At 48.6% G+C, this 19,828-nt stretch overlaps 1 protein-coding gene and 4 non-coding genes across 7 annotated transcripts in view; 2 read left to right on the top strand and 3 right to left on the bottom strand.

Moving 5' to 3' along the window:
- The window catches only part of FCGR2B (Fc gamma receptor IIb), a 98,279-nt gene extending 78,912 nt beyond the window's left edge, over positions 1-19,367 (bottom strand). Inside the window, exons 1-5 of one of the 3 annotated variants that reach the window (XM_012928124.3) lie at positions 19,185-19,361; positions 18,736-18,756; positions 17,541-17,798; positions 13,842-14,096; positions 12,329-12,841 (exon numbers count right to left, since the gene is read on the bottom strand). In XM_012928124.3, the coding sequence (XP_012783578.2) occupies positions 12,693-12,841; positions 13,842-14,096; positions 17,541-17,798; positions 18,736-18,756; positions 19,185-19,269 (768 nt within the window). In that variant the 5' untranslated portion in view covers positions 19,270-19,361 and the 3' untranslated portion in view covers positions 12,329-12,692. Of the gene's footprint in view, positions 1-12,328; positions 12,842-13,841; positions 14,097-17,540; positions 17,799-18,735; positions 18,757-19,184 lie in introns of those variants that run through there. The other 2 variants (XM_058660540.1, XM_058660542.1) reach the window with 2 other exon arrangements.
- Positions 329-400, bottom strand: TRNAG-UCC (transfer RNA glycine (anticodon UCC)). The gene has a single exon. It is a non-coding gene; the product is annotated as a tRNA-Gly (tRNA).
- Positions 984-1,066, top strand: TRNAL-CAG (transfer RNA leucine (anticodon CAG)). The gene has a single exon. It is a non-coding gene; the product is annotated as a tRNA-Leu (tRNA).
- Positions 9,463-9,533, top strand: TRNAG-GCC (transfer RNA glycine (anticodon GCC)). Its single transcript has one exon. It is a non-coding gene; the product is annotated as a tRNA-Gly (tRNA).
- Positions 10,891-10,962, bottom strand: TRNAD-GUC (transfer RNA aspartic acid (anticodon GUC)). Its single transcript has one exon. It is a non-coding gene; the product is annotated as a tRNA-Asp (tRNA).
- Positions 19,368-19,828: the final 461 nt, after the last annotated feature.

Here is a 19,828-nt window from a genome sequence, read left to right as displayed (position 1 = left end):
TATTTATTAATTTCACTGAACTCACATCTTTATTTCAGTTACATTTTTAACTGAAATCAAATCTAAAAATGCAGTGTCTTGCACACACCCTTCGCTTTCATGTGCTCCCGGGTTAGTGGCCGCCGTGGGAACATCACGGAGACACCAGGAACCCCTTCCCGAAACGAAGATTTACAGGAGAGATGCCCAGAGGCCAGAAAATCGTAGGTCAGCCCGAGTTTGCCAGTTTAAAAAGAGAGGGAAGAAAAATGTGTTCAGATTCGAAACACTTTAAAAGGACCGGGCAGAGAAACACAAGCAGAAGCAACTTGGGATGCAAAAACGTCCTTGCGTTGGCCGGGAATCGAACCCGGGTCAACTGCTTGGAAGGCAGCTATGCTCACCACTATACCACCAACGCCGCTGGTTTCAGTTCCTGAAAATTCAGTATGTAAGGGAAGACCAAGCCGTGACTGTGGCCCAGCCTTTAAGGAATTCTGCGTTAAAGACCCGAGACGAAGCCGCGGAGGCGTCACCTGGTGAGGACCTGTCCTCCAAGCAGCGCCGCCAGCAGCAGGCTCCGCTCTGCGGAGGCCGATCGCGCCTGCAGGGGGAAGGTGAGCTCCGTGCGGAGCCTGGAGGGAAAGGCGTCGCTGAGTCCCTCGCCTGCCCCGCACTCTCAGCTCCCGGCCCCGCTGGACCCCGCCGGACCCCGCCGGACCCCGCGCCGTCCCGCACCGGATCCAGGCGCATTTGCAGCAGAGGTTTTAAGCGAGAACACCCAGCGCAGAGTCCACCTCTCCGAAGAGCGACGCTTGAATCGGCACCAGGAAGAACGGAGCCTTACGATTTAAGGAGATAGAAAGCAGGAAATAAACAAAACTGCCATTTTTATTTTCCTTGCTTAAATTCGAAGGCATCCAAGAATCCGATTTTTATGATATACTCTTACTTCGCGGCTTGTTTCAAAACTTATAGTCAAGTAAGGACAGGCCTTCTTAGTTGTCAGGATGGCCGAGCGGTCTAAGGCGCTGCGTTCAGGTCGCAGTCTCCCCTGGAGGCGTGGGTTCGAATCCCACTTCTGACAAGTACTCTGAGCTTTTTCTTTCAAGCCTTTCAGGAGTAAAATCAAAACGAAAGGATTGTCTACGGACACCACTCTTATAAATTATGCGTATCTATACAAAAATTATTGGTACTGCATTGTAAAAGAGCTAAATCTAGGTTTTCATGTTTTATAGACAAGAAATTTATGGTTGAAATTGGGCTGTAATTTAAGCATGTATTCCGAACTACGAAAAAAAAATGTTTACCATAGACCTCCAGCTTCCTAGTGACTGTTTAGCCACTTCCATATTCGACAGTACAGCACGATGAGTCCTTTCTATGTCCCAAATACTATAAGGCAGACAGTTGCCAAAGTCTCCGTCTGCAGCCTCGCCCAATACATGCCAAACCCAGTTCTAACTGGGGTTTGCCCATCTTCAGAAACCCGGAAAGGAATTCAGTAGAGAAATTCCTAAGGGCCAGAGGAGGATTGTAAGAAGAGATCAACCCAGGGAGCTGGCTGTTTCCAAAAGCTGCAGATTTAGAAGCTGATACCAGCCAATTTCTGATTTGGAAGAAGACTGATATGAAAAAGGGAGAAGATTGACCCATTGGGAAGCGGCGGCAAGAGCTGTAGAGAAGTTGGTTGGGGGGATTTTCAGTAAGAAAACACCTTTAAGCTGGCTAGGGACCTTTTGCCAACCACAGCGGCATTCTCTGGAAATGCGTTTGGTCCTTCCGAGCCTCACTCTGGAAACGCGGGTGAAGTGGATTGAGATACCCTAGGAACTCATTAGAAATGCACGTCTCGGACTCCACGCCAGACCCATCGACCCTGCGTTTCAGGACCTCCATACGTCCACTACAGCTTGAGAGATGGTAATCTGTCTAGTCTAAGTGCCCTGACCCAAAACAACCTTGTTAAAAACCGTTTCCCAACTCGTTTCACCACCTTTTATTCAGTGTCACACAGGGTCTTGCAACATGTTGCCACACCGAGCTTAGGAAAGAGCTTACAAAGTTAAAACTGTGTCTATACGAGAGAGGACAGTAATGCATTGACAAGACAGACATGCAACAGTTTTTAGGAGCAGGAGTTGTGGTGTAATAGCTTCAGTCTCTCTCTGTGGAGCTGGCACTCCATATGGATTCCGATTCCGGCTAGAGTTCAAGTTCCTTGCTAACGGTCTCAGAAAGCAATGGAAGATAACACAAGTCCTATGTGGCCCCTGAACTCACACAGGAGACCTGAAAGAAGCTCCTGGTCACTGGCTTCAGACTTGCCCAAGTCCCAGCGTTGTGGCCATTTGCGAAGTGAACCACCGGTTCACTTTATATATATTTTTTTCAATTTTATATATATATAAAATTCTTTTTCATAAAAAAATATATGTATTTGTGAGATATATATATATATATATTATATATATATATATATTAGCAGAAATGCCCGGTGGGTTCTTTCCTCAGCTTAGTATAGAAATACAAAGCCGGGAATCTGTTGCAAACAGATAAGTTTATTTGTGAAGGGACCAGGTGAGCAGGGAAGGGAGAGCAAGGGGAAAGCACCTCCGAAGAGCCGGGAGGTGGGGTGCTTCTCGAAAGAGGAGGGAGAGAGAGACACAAAGGTTTGAGAAAGGGTCTTGGGATTTTATGCCTTCCCTGACCCCTCCTTGTTGTGCGGGGAACCTACAGGTAAGATGTTCCCCATTGGTGGTCTCTTAATTAATTAGAAAATGGGTGGGCAATGCTGGTGCCACCCATCTGAAGGTGTGGCCAAGACCTCAGAAGACCTGGATGGTGTATGTATGTATATATATATATGTATGTATGTATATATATATATCAACAGTGAAACACCTGACTGGCGCTCTTTGACAGTGTCAAGGAACTGAGGATATAAAATAACAAAATGCAACATGGTATCTGGATTAACATTTGGACCAAAAAAAGGAGGACATTAGTGGAAAAGGAAATAAAAGTTGATTAAAATCCATACCTAATAGTTTTGTCCCTTGCCAATGTCTTAGTACCTGACAAGAAGAGCGGTTATGTAAAAATCTTAGGATTCAGGGTGTAAGGTCCCCCAACAGGGAACACCTTACCGTCTGTCTCGAGAGAGTGAGTTTCCCCAATGACCACCGAAGACAAGGCTTAATGCAAAAGCTAGAGGCTTTATTCGATCACCAGCACACTGGGGCCGGGGCCGGTTCCCCACGCAGGAGGTAGGCATCGACCCCGAGTCATGGTATAGCATCCTTTTTAAAGGCTAAACCAAGGCTAAAATCATAAAAAACCATAACCATGAACAGGGAAGGGGAACCCTAAACATAAACAGGGAAGGAACCCTAAACATTACTGTCTTTCACTGTCCTTTTCCGCAAGCAAAATACAGAAAGCAAAAAAGCAAATTAAATCCTTCTGTCACTTCAGTCCTAAATGTTCCTTCTGTCATTTCAATCCTAAATGTTCCCTTTCAAGGGAAAGTGCCTAAAGGGCATACAGTAGCTTCCTGCCGTATCTGTGCTGAACTTCACAACCAATGTCATTTGTGCAAGTCTTAATTGCCTTCATTTGTGAGAATTGGCCAACAGTGCTGGGGTCCGTGCAGTGGATGTGGGGGGCACGGAGGTGTTCCATTGCAGGCAGGGCTGCAAGGAATTTCCCGCTGCATGGCAGGGCCCGGTCCACATCTCTACAGGCGCCTGAACTCAGCTCCACCTCCCTTTGCATGGACACCGGACCGCCCTGCAGAAGAATTCTGTAATCCATTCAGGCATTGTTTGCTGTTGTGGAGTTGGCTTTTTGTTATCAATCTGAGCTTTTTATTATCAATCTGAGCAATCAGTTGAGCTTAATGTCAATAATAACGTCTTGCCAAAGGGCCTTTTATTATTCATGCTGTGCGGGTTGTCCCCCATCAACCTTAGCTAATGAAGGGATCTGTGTTTCGGGTTTCATTCTTTTCTTGACCTTTAGGTTCTCCTTTTCTTTGTGATACAAGGTTGAGTTGTAGAATAAGAATTGTAGTAGAAACTTCTATTGAGTATTTAGGTGAAACAAATGGCAGAATTATTCTTGGATACACCCACTTGACCAAGTCTGTGCCAGAGCTTGTGAGGGTTTCTGTATAAATAAAGGGGACAGCTTTCTCTCGTTGTCCATTATGATCATGAAGTCGTAGTGGTCCATTTCTTTTCTATGCTTAATCCATGCACCCTTCTTGAGCTCCGAACTCGGCTGGAGGTGGACTCGGGCCCAACAGTCCACATCAAAAATGATGCTGAATGTCCAGTCTATCACATGGCCAGGTTGTATTTACAGCTAGAAAAAAAGGGGGGAACATATGGAGAGGGGGAAAGCAGCGAGCTATACAGCCCCATGCCTTATCACTCAGAGCTGTCTGATTTGAATGTAGTTTGAACAGTGGACTTGTGATTGGCTGAGACAATTTACTGAAGGAGTAATTTTAGTCAATGTATACAGGACGTTAGATTACAAAGTAATCCTTAGACCACATGTAATATATGTGTGCAGGCAGCCTTGGGCCCAACAGCCCAGCTTAATAACTACTCCCTCAACAGGGTGACTAAAAACTGTGAGCAGGACCATCATGCTTGGTCACCATCAAAAATGGACTTCTCAGGATGGAATTCAAAAACCGAATTTGGCCTCAGCTCCTGCTAGTCGGTAACAGAACTGTGAGTTTAGTCAGGTGAGAAAAAGGACAAGAAACCACAGTAGGAGGAAATGATTGGTTAGCATAGATCACTTTAGGTTGTTCTTTTATAAAGGTTAAAGCAGACAGGACATCCTTGGTAACACTGACTCAGGCAGGCTGTACTTTTCTGTTTCAGGAAAAGCTGCTGTTTGGGAATCTATCTGCCCCTTAAAGCTTCAGTTCCCTTATCTAGCATTTAGTGACTCCATTTTGGATTGGTCTGGTCGGGTGGGACCCATTGCGGGATCTCAGGCCAAAACAATCGTCTTTTATGATTTTCAGGGATACCATATACATCATATGAGTACCATTGTTCCCCTGGGGAAATCCAAGCAGATTAAGGTGGACGGTAGTGGAAATTGAGAGAAAATGCAATAAAGAGAGAATGTGTATATGACTCCATTCTTTTCTTCTGGGTCTTTCAGAGTGAAAGCCAGGCTGCATGGGGTTTGGGCCAGATGGAAGCAAAAAGAGCAACTAAAACTGACATGACCACCTGGAACAAGTGGCCTGTTAGTACCACCTCCTCGCCAGCTGCAAAGATCACCTCAGCTAAGCATAAATATTCTTGCTCTAGCCAAGTCTACCTCATGTCTAATGTGCGGATGAACTTCTTATTCCCCACAGGATAGACACAGTGAGGGTGGCTTAGCTGCAACAGCTAACTCGGGCATCAGAGTTTGTTCCTAGTCTTATGCCATCATGTGCTTAACTGGCAGCAAGGCTTAACTGGAGATATTTCCCAGGTTATAGCCTGGAAAAGCAACAGAAGACAGCCCATGCCCTTGGGCCCCTGCACTGACATGGGAGACCCGGAAGAAGCTCCTGGCTCCTGGCTCACCCTTAGTTGTTGTGGCCATTTGAGGACTGACGCAGCAGATAGAAGATCTATCTCTGTGTCTTGTCTTTGCTCTGCAACTCTGCCATTCCAATGAAAAATAATGAAATAAATTTTAAAATAGACACAATTGGACACTTTGTAATTTCTATTTCACAATAGGATGTACACTTTTTCTCTCAGGACTCAGCACCCACCTGTGTTCTAAAGGAATGCTGTGTTCAGTTTTGCAACATGAGGCAGGAGGTGTGAGAGTAGCTGGATTCTAGAATCAGACAGAACAAGGGTCTTACTGCCAACCTTCCCTCCCCTGGCCCTACACAAATACCTACGTGACCTGAGGAAGTTTTTGATCATCTTTGAAAATCCTCTGTCTGAATATTGGAAGACTAATGACCCGAAATGGAGACGGAGCCCTGACAAGTGTTGGGGTTCAATGAAATCAAGTGAGATTCCAAAACGCATGAAATAATTTTAATTTTACTTCCATGATGAGTGAAATGATATTAATTTCCAGTCCGGGGACAACCTCTTGCCATGAGCAAGAAGCTCCTTGAATGAAATAAGTGTAGGGTTTTTATAGCAAATATCTATAGAAAAATCAAAGGCTATGTGACAGTGGGCAAATATATGATTAGGGCTTGCTGTGACGCAAGGCAGAAAGCAGGCAACAGAAATTTATAATGCATAGGCTTGGGGTGCTGATGCTATCACTTCAATGCAGACAATAATAATACAGCATGCCTCGAGGGTAAATGTCAAAACTCCAAGATTCTCCTGCCTGCCTCTTGGTGTTTTAGGAAGCAGGAGCGTTTTCTCATAACGGGATGCAGGTGTCTCTTTGGAGATTCCAGACTTCCAGGAGTACAGGTACCTTGACAATTAATCCTATCGGAGAAGGAAGACCGAAGTTCGGTGGTAGGATACAAGACTATGTCGGGGAAACTTGGTCACGGGATCCCAGAATGAGCCATCCGGTCAGAAGCTGTAGCAAGGACAGCAGACGGGATCCGATTTCAGAAGCTTTACAGTTTCGGGAGGCAGCTGGAGTAAGACCTGGTTTCCCAGCAACGTCTTCACGTGGGCATGAGGAGTTAGCCCCCTCAGTCATTCTGCTGTTTTCCCTGACCTTACGGAAGACTCAGCAGGGCGCGTGCGCATTACGGCTAGGGAGTGAGGTCTGGAAGGCTGGCGGGGCTGGCAGGGCTGCTCACTGCTCTAGAATGCAGGCAGACGTCCAGGCAGAGGGCCAAGACTCAAGATGGTGTTTCCGTGGTATTCTGTTACACATCCTCATTCTTAAAATGCTGCTACATTACACTAGATCGTGTGTACTAAATACCTGATACATAGCTGGACTTAACCACAATAATTAGTCATAGCTAACATGTATGTTATTCCACCTATATGCTTCATTGCCTCTAACATCAAATTAAACCTTCACCATCCTTAGATGTAGTATCCTTAGATACATACTGTTATTAACAACATCCACAATGAACAGAAGGAGAAACGGAAGTTTAGAGAGTTCAATGGCACAGCATGTAGTGTGGCAGGACTGTTGCATAGCTGTGCAGCCTAGTTCCAATGTCGCCATTATGTTACACTGTCACTGTTTCATCCTCGAGCAGGTCAGCAGAATGCAGACAAACCCATGCTGTCCACGGATAAGGGGTAATTTGAAGGGGCAACCACTGTCTTTGCCATCTGTAACCTAGACCGGGCCCCACAGCCCAGGACAGGGTTTGGTCAGCAACAGAACACTGTCAATGACCGGTTAGGAGCAATGAGCCTTCCGTGGGACAAGCAGGCTGGCAGATAAGGAGGCTGCCCAGGCAGAATTGTTATCTCCGGGCCACACCTTGACAGTTCATCTCTCCTCCAGCTCACCTCCCTCTCCATCAGCCCCCACCCTCCTCTGTGCCCTCACCACACCTGCCTCCACCCTCCCTTCCCGTTTCCAGCTGTAGAAATCAGGCCCACAGCCTTGCAAATTTCCCCCACTCTGCTCTTCCTCATTCAGCCTTTTCTGCTTCTGAAAGCTGAGTCCTCCTCAGCAACTTACTCAACTGGACTGAAAAACCAGAGAAGTGTTTTCTTCCTTATTCTTTTTAAAAATTTTATTTATTTGCATTGGAAAAATATATTTACAGAGAGAAGGACCAAAAAGATCTTCTATCTGCTGGTTCACTCCCCAAATGATCACAACAGCCAGGGCTGAGTTGATCCGAAGCCAGGAGCCAGGAGTTTCTTCTGTGTGGGTCTCCCACGTGGATCAGGGTCCCCAACGTTTTGGGCCATCCTCCATGGCTTTTCTGGTCTACAAGCAGGGAGCCAGATGGGAAGTAGAGTAGCTGGGACACCAAACGGCATCCCATATATGGAGGTGAAGTGTTAGCCAGTTGACCCAACTAACCCCCAGGGCTTTCAGTGCCACCAATATATATATGATAATTAATTAATGGGTCTACTTGATGAGGATACCAAGTGGGAAAAGAGAAAGGGAAAAAAAGTCTTCAATTATAAAACACACGGAGATAAAGGCTTCCAAATTTAGGGGAAGACTCCCCCAACTCCCAAAGTTACAGAGAGCAGAAGGCAATCTAGAAGGCCGATCGCCACAGCACAGGAGAGGTTGTACACGGTAATTTCGGTCAACATGCCTGTACTCCTGTCAGTGGCCGTGACACTCAGCATGCTGCTGGTGTCGACATCAAAGATCACCTCTATCTGGAGGCCCCAAGGGGTGGGGTGCCGGAGAGATCCCACCGAGCTCACTGCACGCCTAAGAGGTTATTGCCCTTGTTCATGACCCTGATGTCAAAATAGGTGCTGAGGTCTGGGTTTGCTAGGCCGAGTTGCTGGCATTCCTCTGGATTAGTGTCTGCATTCGCCCACCTGCTGTCTCCAGGGCACATCCAGCAGCCAGGGGTGCTGCATTTGATCCCCCTTGTCTCCCTGCTGGCCGTCTCCATCTCGCTGAGCACCGGGTAGAGGTTCTGCTGAGGGAAGAAGGTCTCGTCCTTCCAGCGCTGCACACACGCACCTGGGGCTGGCCGCCTGCGCTCACCACCTGAAAAGTCACATCCGTGACGCCGCAGCCAAACACCCACGTCGCGCGGGTTTAGGACCACTGAACTCTGGGAGGCGTCACCCAGCAGTTACGAGGTGTCGGAGAAGGCCCGATAGCTGGACACGGTGCGGGTGTCCTGGTCGTAGGCGAGGACCTCCATGCGACCCCGCTGGAACACGGGCACGCACGGCTGCCTGGTGCCAAGGGCGCAGCTCAGCGACGCGCCCCGCGGGCGGCCCTAGCTGTGGGCTCCCGGGTTCCGGAGGGCTCCAGGCCCGCCGGCTGCACTCCGCTGTGTCGGGTCGCGGGCACCTGCTTGCCCCCGCCGTCTCCGTGGCCTTCCCGGGGCCACTGGGAGCCCGCCGGCCAGGCCGACGCAGCCGCCGGGAATTCGCGCACCGACGCGGCCCAGCAAGGAGAAGCGCCGAGCGGCAGGGAGGACCTCGCCGCCTCGGTCTCAGAGCTGCGGCCGAGAAATGTGCCGAGAAGGATTCGATCTCCTCTCGGCTGGTTCCGAGGCCAGTCAGTCAGAGGGATAAATTCCCGAACACGCCGACCCACGGTGTGCGTGGAGGCCGGACCCCGCCTGCGGACTTCCCCAACCGGCGGTCGAAGTCCCGCGGCTCGGGAAAGCCCTGCAAATGGCGACGCGGCTTCACAGGCGGGAGTTTAAAGCGTCGTTGAAATCTTACAAATATTTCAACTTTAGATTGGAAGGTAAAGTTTTCAAAACTGAGTCCTGTGGAATGGAGCTAATCAGAAATCACGTTAAGATAGGTTGTTAGGAGAGAAAGCACAGCGAAGGCATTGGTGGTTCAGTGGTAGAATTCTCGCCTGCCACGCGGGAGGCCCGGGTTCGATTCCCGGCCAATGCACGCCGAGTTTCTTTTGCCTTTTAATTCTCAATTGCTATTTACAACCATAAAAAACCCAAAGTCTTTAAATCTGAGAAACTTTATTCCAGAACATTTTACTTGAATTTCTAGGATGTTCGATCTTTTATTTTTTTTATTTTTTCTTTTTTTTTTTATTGTATTGTTGTTGACAATCTTTACATAGTTAATTACAGTTAAAGGAAAAAGAAAAAAAAAAAAAGAAAAAAGGAAAAAAAAGGTTCAGAGGGATAGGAAAGTGGGCAATGCCATTATGTCCATATTGTTTCCATCCTGCATCTGAGGTAAAGGGGGACATTGAGGGAGAAGCCCCACCCGGTTTCCCGCCCACCCCAAGTCCCGGATGTGGGGCATGCTCCGAGATATGTGCCCAAGTGGTGTTAATAGTTCTCTAGTTATGAATTGCTGCGCGTTTCGCTCGATGAGGTCGTCCACTGATTGATATGGTCCATCATAAAGTCTCCGTTTGCCCCATAATTTGCTGCCAACATATAGCTGAGATGAATGATTGACCTGTTCTGTCTTCTGTCTTTTCTTGGTTAGAGTTCTGAGTCCAGCAGTTCAATTGGGGAGATCTCCAAAGATACTTTGAGGTATTCCCAGATTAGTTTTTTGTATGTTCTAGCAAGCACAGGGCCCGGCACAGTCCATCACCCCGATCAGCTGGTGGTTGCAACTGCTGGGTTGGTTCTGTTTTCAGTCCCGAGTTGCACTGGAACCAATGGGTGTTGCAGTCCAGTCTGGTTCGGCCCTTACATCAACCAGTGGGAGCTGCAGCCTAGTCGGGGCGACCCACATTAACCCCCACCAAGCCCGCCCCCCACCCTGGTTTGCCAGTATGTGTAGCAGAAGACCCGTCTGTCCCCCATCCCATTTGGCTCTGGTACCCGTCAATGGGTATTAAAGCTTAGTTCTATCTAATCAACTCAACCATCCAGCCCTCACAGATGTTGTTGAGTGCCTCTCTATCTAGCCATCCCAGCCCCCATCCTAGTTTTCATGCCCTCCTACGGGAATAGTGATTCAGGAAGGGGGAACCCACTTTTCCCTCCCAGGTCTCTCTGTCCCGGTTTATGCACTCTTTAGGTGGTCCTGTGACTTGACTCGACAGAATTAGTCCCCAGTGCCAGCTTCTGCCAGCTGATGCTGCGGCCCTGATCTAGTCCACATGCAGCGCACAGGTGTTATAGCCTTGCTTAGTCGGGTCTGTCTCTATCTCAGCCAACACTCTCCAGTGGGAGTAGCTGACCGGCGAGGGGACCATCGATCTTATTAAAAGCCAAAACACATTTCACAATCATGAGTGCAATATTCTCATTACACAAAAACTGACTCCAGCCTCCCCGTCGGGGAATCGAACCCCGGTCTCCCGCGTGACAGGCGGGGATACTCACCACTATACTAACGAGGACAGCGGTAGTACCAGTTCTCAGGAACAAAGCATGTGAAGTATTCTGAGGTTAATGTTTCACTAGCATATTGGAACATTTCAAAGTTATATTTATTAAATGCATGGTCATTGACTCAAAGGAAATGTCAAATTGTTAAAAAAAAAAAAAAAAAAAAAAGAAGAAGAAGAAAAAAGCTAAAACCTTCCACTTGGTGCCTGGGCGTTTTCTCCCGGATGGGTTAGTACTCCCTGAGCTACCTGTGGGTCCCTTGAAGCAGGGAAGAGGGAATCGGGAATGCAAAAAGCCAGTGGACTCCTCAACTGGATTTCTTGTTCCATCCTTTCCCAGTGGACCGGGGAGACAGAGCTGGCACTTTGTTGCTTCCGAGGTCCGGGCAAAGGGGGAATGTTTGAAGAAGTGGTAATGAGTTACTTCCACAGCGAAAAACGAGACCGTCCTTGAGAACCGTGTGTAACTGGCAGAAGGGAGAGAAGTCGTGCGTTTTCAGTTCATCATTCTCACTGACCTGGCCACTACAGGTGGATGGCAGAGTCTAAGTGTTTTAGCCAGGGACCTGGAGGAGAAGAATCTTAACCTCAGACGGGAAACGATGACCCAGCCTTGGAGCCCTGTGTTCCTCCAACCTTCTCCTCAACCCCCTAACAGCTTCAAAAATCTCTACCCCAAGACTTGCAGGCAAAACCCCAAAACGAGGTTGTGTATATGAAAGTCACCATTACAGGCGTACTTCCAGTGACATTCATGTTTTTTGGTGGGTTTTTTTTTTTTTTTTTTTGAAAAGAAATATGATAGAAGAGAGATTGGGTTAAATAATCAAAAGACCTTTCCAGTAACATGACATTTAAGTAAAGACCGAAAGAGTTTTATCTTAGTCCACTGTCTGCTGTCATAATGGAACATCTGAGCCTGGGAAGTTTACGATGAAAAGAGCTTTGTTTAGCTCGTGGTTCTGGGGCTGGAAGTCCAGGAACGGGCAGGTGCACTTGCTCAGCTTCTGCTGAGAGCCTCGTGTTGCTCCAAGCATGACAGAAGAGTAGTACAAAAGCAAGCCATGTTCATGCGGTAGCCAACCCACTCCCACTGGCCCACTCACGAGGGCTCAGCCAGGACCCAACACCACCCGACACTGCTGCATCAAGCACTTTGCGTTGATGGCAGCAAACCACATTCAAACCACCACAGACATGATAAAGCACGGATAGGGGTATCCACAAGAAAAGAAATATCCAGACACAGGAAGGAACATAGGCTGTAGGCAGAAATGTCGCTGGCACATTCAAAGACAAGCCCAAGCAAACAAGGCTAAGCCTGGCAGAGTGGTAGGGGAGGAGGTCCTAGAGCCAGTGAGAGGCGGACTGCAAGATGTCCTGTAGAACACTGCGGAGGCCCCAGCTTTTACTCTGGTTTTGAGCCCAGTGATTAATGCAACACACAATTTTTTCAAAGATCGTGATGGCTGCTGTGGTGAGAAGAGACTGTTTGATGGCAAAGGGAAACCCCCAGACAGGAAGCTGCTGTGGCCATCTGAGTGAAACAGAAGGGGCGCCTTGGCCCAGCGAGATAGAACATGGAGAAGCAGTCAGCTTGCTGGGTGGATTCTGAAGAAGAGAAGCAGGTGGCTTTCAAGGAGGGACCACAGGAAGGAGGAAGGAGTGGCCTGAAGAGGCACGGCCACGGGACTGAGTCCTTTGTCCCACAGGCCCTGTCTCCATGTGACCTGGTGATTCCTTCAAGCCCTCGGATTTTCCTTCAGAACTTTGAGGTTTCTCCAGACAGAGACATACAGCCCTGTGTCGACCGCAAGCAGGAGCGCCATCACCACGCAGAAAGTGATCTGGTACCAAGGTGGAGAGGTGGAGATGGGTGGGACCACCCAATCTGGTGAGACCACCCAATCTGGTGAGAGCAGCAGAGGGATTAGAAGAAACAGCGGTTAGTAAAGCAGAAAGTTGGACTAAACCGTGAGGACCCACACCTCCCTGCCCCACCCCCCACACCTCGCCGCACCCCCATCCCGTGAGGAGGCTCTGTAAAATCACTCTAGCCAGCCTCCAAAGCCAGGCCAAGGCTAAGCCAGGCAGGTCCATCTCTATGGCTTCCCAGATCAAACATTTCCTGAAGGATGACCTTGGGCTCCTCTGGGCAGAAGTTACAGAGGGGAATGTTTTTGCAGTCATCTAGGTCTAACAAATGCCATGTAAGGCAGAGCAGAGAGGTGTTCTTGCCAACAACGCCTGGAAGAAGCCTGAACTCTGCCCTAAGAATGTCAAACAAGAGAAGCCGAGTCCACACCTTGCTCCCTGTTTGCTGGACCAGAGAACTCCATTGTCAAATCCCTCAAGGAGTTACCTCCCTGGGAACGACCTTCATGCAACCTTGAACTAGGGAATCCACAGATGCCAACAACGAATCTGCAGCTCCTCTGAGCCCTGGCCAGGGTTATGTTCACAGCTTTACCCAAGGCACCCAGTGATGCCTTCCAGTAAGACCCAGGGAGAACGCAACAGCACAGCAACTTTCCCCAGGAACACACAGGGGCCTTGTAGGCAGAAATGGATGGATTCCCCAGCTGATGTGTCCACCTTCAGCTGAGACTCTCAGGACTAGGAGGGAAGGCAGCAGCCTCAAAATATCCGAGAGACAGTGGCAGGAGGTAGGAAGGTCGAGTAATGATCAATGCCTGCATTAGGTTTGAGGAGAGACAAAAATGGTCTCTGTCTCTCGAGAGTACAGGACACTCATTTCCTAAACCCCGACAAGAAGCTGGAATAAAGTCACAGCAATCAGGTGTGCTAGGAACTCCGCAGAACACGGAGACTAAGCCCCTCCCTCTGAGCCTTGCCAGGCCAGAAGCTCCTCCGACAGCCTAGATTCTCACCCTGGACAGTGATGGTCACGGACTTGGAGGAGTAGAACGTGTTTTCTATTCTTCCTGTGCAGTGGTAATCACCACTGTGGTTGCTGTTGGCCTCTGCGATGGAGAAGGTGGTATTGTAACCAGAAAACTGCTTGGATGTTCCATTCTGGTAGAAGGTGATATTATTCACAGGCTTGTTCCTCCAACTGTGGCACCTCAGCATGATGGGGTCGCCCTCCTGGAACACCAGCCGTGGAGTCTGTAGCAGCAGCCATTCTGAAAGACAGCATATGGAAGGAAAAGGAGCTGGGCTGGGACACCACAGCTTTTGCAACCTCATGCCCAGGGCTGCATTAGTCACAGAGTTAGCAAGGATGTTGGGCAGGAGGAATCGAAGATGCTTCGTGGCAGAAGTGATGATTCTCCCACAGGTAAAATGTGGTGTTATTTTGTCTATGGGACCCCTGAAGGATAGAAGGTTCCAGAAACTCCAAAAAAGGAAGAAAAGATAGTAACAATTTTGAGTTTAAAGTACTGTAATTGCTTAAGGAAAATAGTGCACTTTAGTCACTGACATTAGGGAGCGGAACCTGCAACCTTCTGTCTGTTGTGGACACTGTGTTTGTAGCTTGGGGGTTATTAGTAATGGTAACTCAGAAACAAGTTTTGGAAAGCTAGGGTGGGTAGCCAGTAAGTACATTAGCAATGAAGTAGAATCTGAATAACGCCAGCTACTCTATCCTTTTGGGCTGCTGTAACAAAGTATCATAAAATATCGCCACAGAAATGTCTTTCCCATAGTTCTAAACTGTGACATCTGGGACCAAGACACCTGCCACTTCCAGGTCCTCTGCTGAAGAGGGCCCACAGACTGGTTCTCGTGTCCTCACATGGTGGAAGAGGTCAGTAAACTACCCTGAGCCAGGCCGTCTCCCTTTCTGTCACTCTAAGATTTGTTTTATTTTGAAACCAGTTACAGAGATAAAGAGGGAGAGACAAAGACATCTTCCATACACTGATTCATTCATCAGATGGCTGCAATGGCCAGCACTGGGCCAGGCTGGAGCCAGGAGCATCATCTGGGTCTTCCATACGGATGGTAGGGAGATGAAACATTTTAAACCGTCTTCACCCTCTCACAGATTCTCTTCTCATGCAGAAAGTCAAAGCCAAGGCCATGGGCCACAAGCCTCTACCAGAGCTACCCTATTTCTTCCTGTTCACCTCTGACCTCACCTTCCACTCTTTCTCCTGTCTTCCTGTGCTTCAAGCAGAAGGACTTTCTCATATTTGCCTAAATAGGTTTCTGCCTCAGGCCCTTGGCATGTCTGTTTACCTCTAACTTCCCTGCTCAACTTCTCTGCCTTTCTCAGGTCATTAGCAGAAGGAGCTGGATCATCAGCAGAACAGCTGAGACACAAACATGTATCTGTACGAGGATGGCCTCAACCGTTATGCCACAACACTGGCCCACTCTTGGCCTCTCTTACGAAGAAGTCCATGCCATCTGTGAGGGTTCTGCCCTTATGACACAAATGCTTCCCCCAAGGCCCACCTGCTAACACTGTTACCTTGGGGGTTAGGATTTCAACATTAAGAAACGTGGGAGGACATAACCATTCAACTCAGCATGCCCTCAGTGGATTCTTTCATCTATGTAAGAAATGAAATGCATGACAGTTGGACTTCAGTATCTCACTGTAACTCTGAGCAAGGGAGGCATTTAAGAAAGCTTGTAAACCTAAAACTACGAACACACCCTCTCCCAGATGTTCCCTTCCCTGACGGCCAGACTCAGGTTCCAAGACTCAGCCATCGCAGAGAACAAGTCTGTGGAGAAACTAACATTTCAGGAAACTCGCTCTAGAAGGGAATTAAACTGCTCGGTTACAGAAATTAATACTATCATGTATGGTGTTGAACACTCACTAAACGCAATATTCTGTACAGGAAAAAGCAAGAGACTGATCTGAAGACAGCAGGGAACAGAAAGCCAAAGTCAGGATTCTGAGTGTGGCTCCATGGTTGACCCCTGAGTTCTTGGGTTTCATCTCCTTCATTGATGAGGATAGATGGTTGCCCATTCTTCACACGAAGGTTTTGTGATCTATGTTTTTAGATTTTCGGGGGAAATGTCAGAAGTGCCACCTGCTCTTCCTGGAGAAGCAGGAGAGAGAGGAAACAGTAGTTGCGAGGCCACCACTGGACAGGTCTTTGTGACTGACCCAATATTCACCCCAGCTCAGCAGAGCGCCACCCACGGATGGCGACACCATCGCCAGGATCTCTGCAGCAGAGTAGCCTTAGCAGGGGGCAGGAAGACGAGACTCCTGATGTCAAACAGGAAACTCAGAAACACCGGGTGCTTACATGCCACCCTCTGCAGGGGTCATGGCGCAACCAAAGCACACTGCAATATAAAGGTGCTTAGGTTTCTATTCGGTGGAGAGGGGGGGGTGTGTGTGTGTGAATATAATGTGTAAAGACATTTTCTCTTCAAAATCGACTAAACTGAATACTCTCAGTTGCTCAGATCCAAAGCAGACTGAAGGGGAAAAGCAGGCTTGCGTGAAGTCCTGCCTGAAAACAGGCTGTTTGCTTCTGTATCTCCCTGCTTGCTTATCCCTCCCAGACACAGACACCTGTGCCTTAACTCCACAAAAGATGACGAGAGGGCCTGACGTGGTAGCCTAGTGGCTAAAGTCCTCGCCTTGAACATGCCAGGATCCCACATGGACGGCTCTACTTCCCATCCAGCTCCCTGCTTGTGGCCTGGGAAAGAAGTCGAGCACGGCCCAAAGCCTTGAGACCCTGCACCCGCAAGAGAGACCCAGAAGCTCCAGGCTCCTGGCTTCAGATCTGCTCCACTCTGGCCATTGCAGCCACTTGGGGAGTGAATCAGCAGATGGAAGATCTTCCTCTCTGTCTCTTTTCCTCTCTGTATATATGACTTTCCAATAAAAATAAATTAAAAAAAGAAAAAGATGATGAGAGAAATTGGGGGTTCAGCCATTGAAGATTTTGGCAGACTCTCCCTGAAGTAGAGGTTACTTCCTTACCCACAAGTGGCTATTGAGTCTCTGGTGGTGTTACTGCCACAACACCCTCTCATAAATTCTCTTCTCATGCAGAAATGAAAGCCAAAGCCGTGGCCATGACCCACAGGCTACTCTACCAGAGCTCCCCTATCCCTTCCCGCTCACCTTCAACTCGCCTTCCACTCTCTCCTGCCTCGCTTCCCGTGCTCTGGCACAATAAGGACCTCCTCGCGTTTGCAGAGAGGTTCCTGCCTTGAGACCTTCGCACGTCTGTTGGCCTCTAACTGCCTTGCTCAACTGCACTGCCAGCCAAGCAGGGGAGTTTTGTGGAGTCAGAATTTCCTTCTGCTTCTCTTATACCCACCTGCTGCCTGTAGCCTTAGAATCTTCTTGCTCAATCAGTACAAAAAAACAAAACAAAACAAAACAAAAACAAACAAAAAAAAAACAACCACCACCACCACAACAACAAAAAAACAAGCTAATAAACGCTCATGAGTTTGGTAGTTTCCACCCTCCACATACATGCTAAGCAGAGCTGGCTGGAGAGGGGCAATGAGCAGCTAAAGCTACTTCAAGCAACTCCCAGCAATCCCCTCCCCTGTCCCCACCCCGCTGCCCTGGAAGCAGCTGTCTCCCAGGTGTCATCCTCCCAGGCCCTCCCAGGCCTCCTAGCACTGACCAGGAATCACGTCCAGCTGCAAAGGGTTGCTGAAGCTGGTGCGGTCTGTGCGGCACCTGTATTGCCCGCTGTCATTGCTCTCGGCCTTAAACGTGTAGCTGGGCTGGACCTGCGTGGGGATGGGCCTGCCGTTGTGGAGCCACTTGGTGGACAGGTTTCCGGGGCTGTGGGCCCCCTGGCAGGTCAGGGTCACTCTGTCCTCCCGGAGCACGGGGATCCATGGGGGCTGGATTTCCACCACGGCCTTCGGGAGATTGGCTGAGGGGCAGGAAGCAGGAACAGAGGTAAGTAATCGTGGAGGGATCGTAGACTTCAGGGAAGGGCAGGCAGCAGAGTCCCAGCGCAAACTTTCAAAAGTCTGCCTGTCTGCTTCCAGCTCACTCCCTGGTCTTTGGTGACCCCTCTGGGAATCTCACCAAAAAGCAAAGCCCAGGCCCGTTCTGAACCCAAGCCTGATTCTTGGTGGGAGAGACATTTTTCCTCCGTGGTGTCTGCAGCATTGCACTGTGCGAAATACTGGAAGGAGTTAGACAACCAGGCAGATGAGGCCAGATGATGGGATGAACAAACGGGGAGTCCTTTTAAAAGTGTACAAGATGCTTGCAAGTGCCCAGAAAGTTTCCAGTTTTAACAAAAGAATAGCGAGGAAGGAGTGAGCTTTCTTTAAGAGAGTGCAAAATGCTTCTTTCTCACCCAAAGATGCCCATTCCTCGGGGTTACAAGTTTTACCATGAAAAGTAGTGATCTCACCCTTCTGAGCTTTCAGCTTATGATCATCACAAATCACACCCTTTGAGGGATTTTTGTTTTGAGCAGGCTAGACAAGATCAGGATTGTGGCCTTTTGATGAGTTCTATCCCACCCTCTCACATTGATTGTTAGCTGCTGTTCTATCGTTGCCCTCCACCCTACCCAGCAACACACACACACACACACACACACACACACACACACACAAAACAGTATGCCTAAGAGATTCCACTTAGACCAGATTCTCCTGTGCTGCTCCTTTGGATGGCCCCCCTATTGATGGCTGCAGCAGGAGGTTCCTGGCTTTAACGAATCTTGCTTTGCTCACTGTGTTGTCTGCACAGAAATTTTCGCTCTGTGCAAGACAAGAACCGAGGTGGTCTTTGTCCTTTGCGTCATATCTGTACCAGCACTGTCAACACAGGAAAGCCAGTTGCCAACTCACCAGCTGCCTTGTCCACAGGAGCTGTAAAAGAAGAGTGAATGAAAGAAGAACAGAGGAGAACGCATTTAGTTGTGCATAAGTGGCGAGGGGCGTGACAGGCAACATCTTAGGCTCTTTCCCCAGGTGCCATCTCACAACCTGTTTCCAGTTGATTTCTTAAAAGAAAATTCACTTCTTGGGTCCTCCTTATCACACCCCCATCCCTGGCGAGGCATTAAGTAAACATGAATGCATGGCACAGAAATTATTTTCCAAGAACTGTGAAAGCACCCCTGAATTCTGACCTTAACAACCCTGAAACAAAACCCAGTGTCCCCTGTCTCTCCACCCTGCAAGCTTCCAGCGCCCAGCTTCCAGGGCCCAGGCCTGCGCCTTATCCCTCTAGGTCCTGGTATCCAGACAGTCAGAGGGGCCCTAAATTGCCCTTTTCCAGCAGGCCCTGCACTCACCTAACAGCAGCAAAGTCATCAGGGGTTGAAGTAGCCACAGGCTTCTGGAAGCAACATGCTGAAACATATGGCTTTTCAAAGTCATCCCAGAACTGAAACAGCCTCCAGTGGGGCTCAGGAGGCAAATTTAGAAAAGAGGAAGGAAATTATTTCATCTTCTTTTGCAGTCATTGTTAGCAGACTCTGTTTCTGCTAATCTAATGACTAACGCGTCACAGAAGTGGAGTCTGATTTCCAGGTAAATCTCTTTATCATGTATCCTCCTGTGTGCCCTGTGAAAGCCCTGGGGAGAGAGGTCATTAGTGTGCCAGTGAAGAAGCCACTGGGGGAACACAAGGATGCAGAGCTTAGGAATAAACAGAATGGTGTCCTGGGTTGTCAGGCCAATGCCATTCTCATAGCACTCTGTACAGTGTTACACGATGTTGTCAGCCATACACAGAAAGTTCCAATTGAGTTTCAACTCAAACAAGACACAAAAGCCCAAAGTCTGTAGCCAATAGGCACTGACACTAAACAGCAAAGCAGGATCGCTATCTGCAGGAACATTCCATCCAAGAGACTCTCAGAGTAAATATGCAACAGGCAAACCTATTTCCCCTGCCCCTTCTACTTCACTGACTTCCCTCAGCAGATGAAAGAAA

The sequence above is a fragment of the Ochotona princeps genome, chromosome 2 (genome assembly GCF_030435755.1).
Source record: "Ochotona princeps isolate mOchPri1 chromosome 2, mOchPri1.hap1, whole genome shotgun sequence".
NCBI classification, from domain to species: domain Eukaryota; kingdom Metazoa; phylum Chordata; class Mammalia; order Lagomorpha; family Ochotonidae; genus Ochotona; species Ochotona princeps.
Note: the sequence above shows the minus strand (reverse complement) of the source record. Positions and strands in the feature narration are given on the sequence as shown.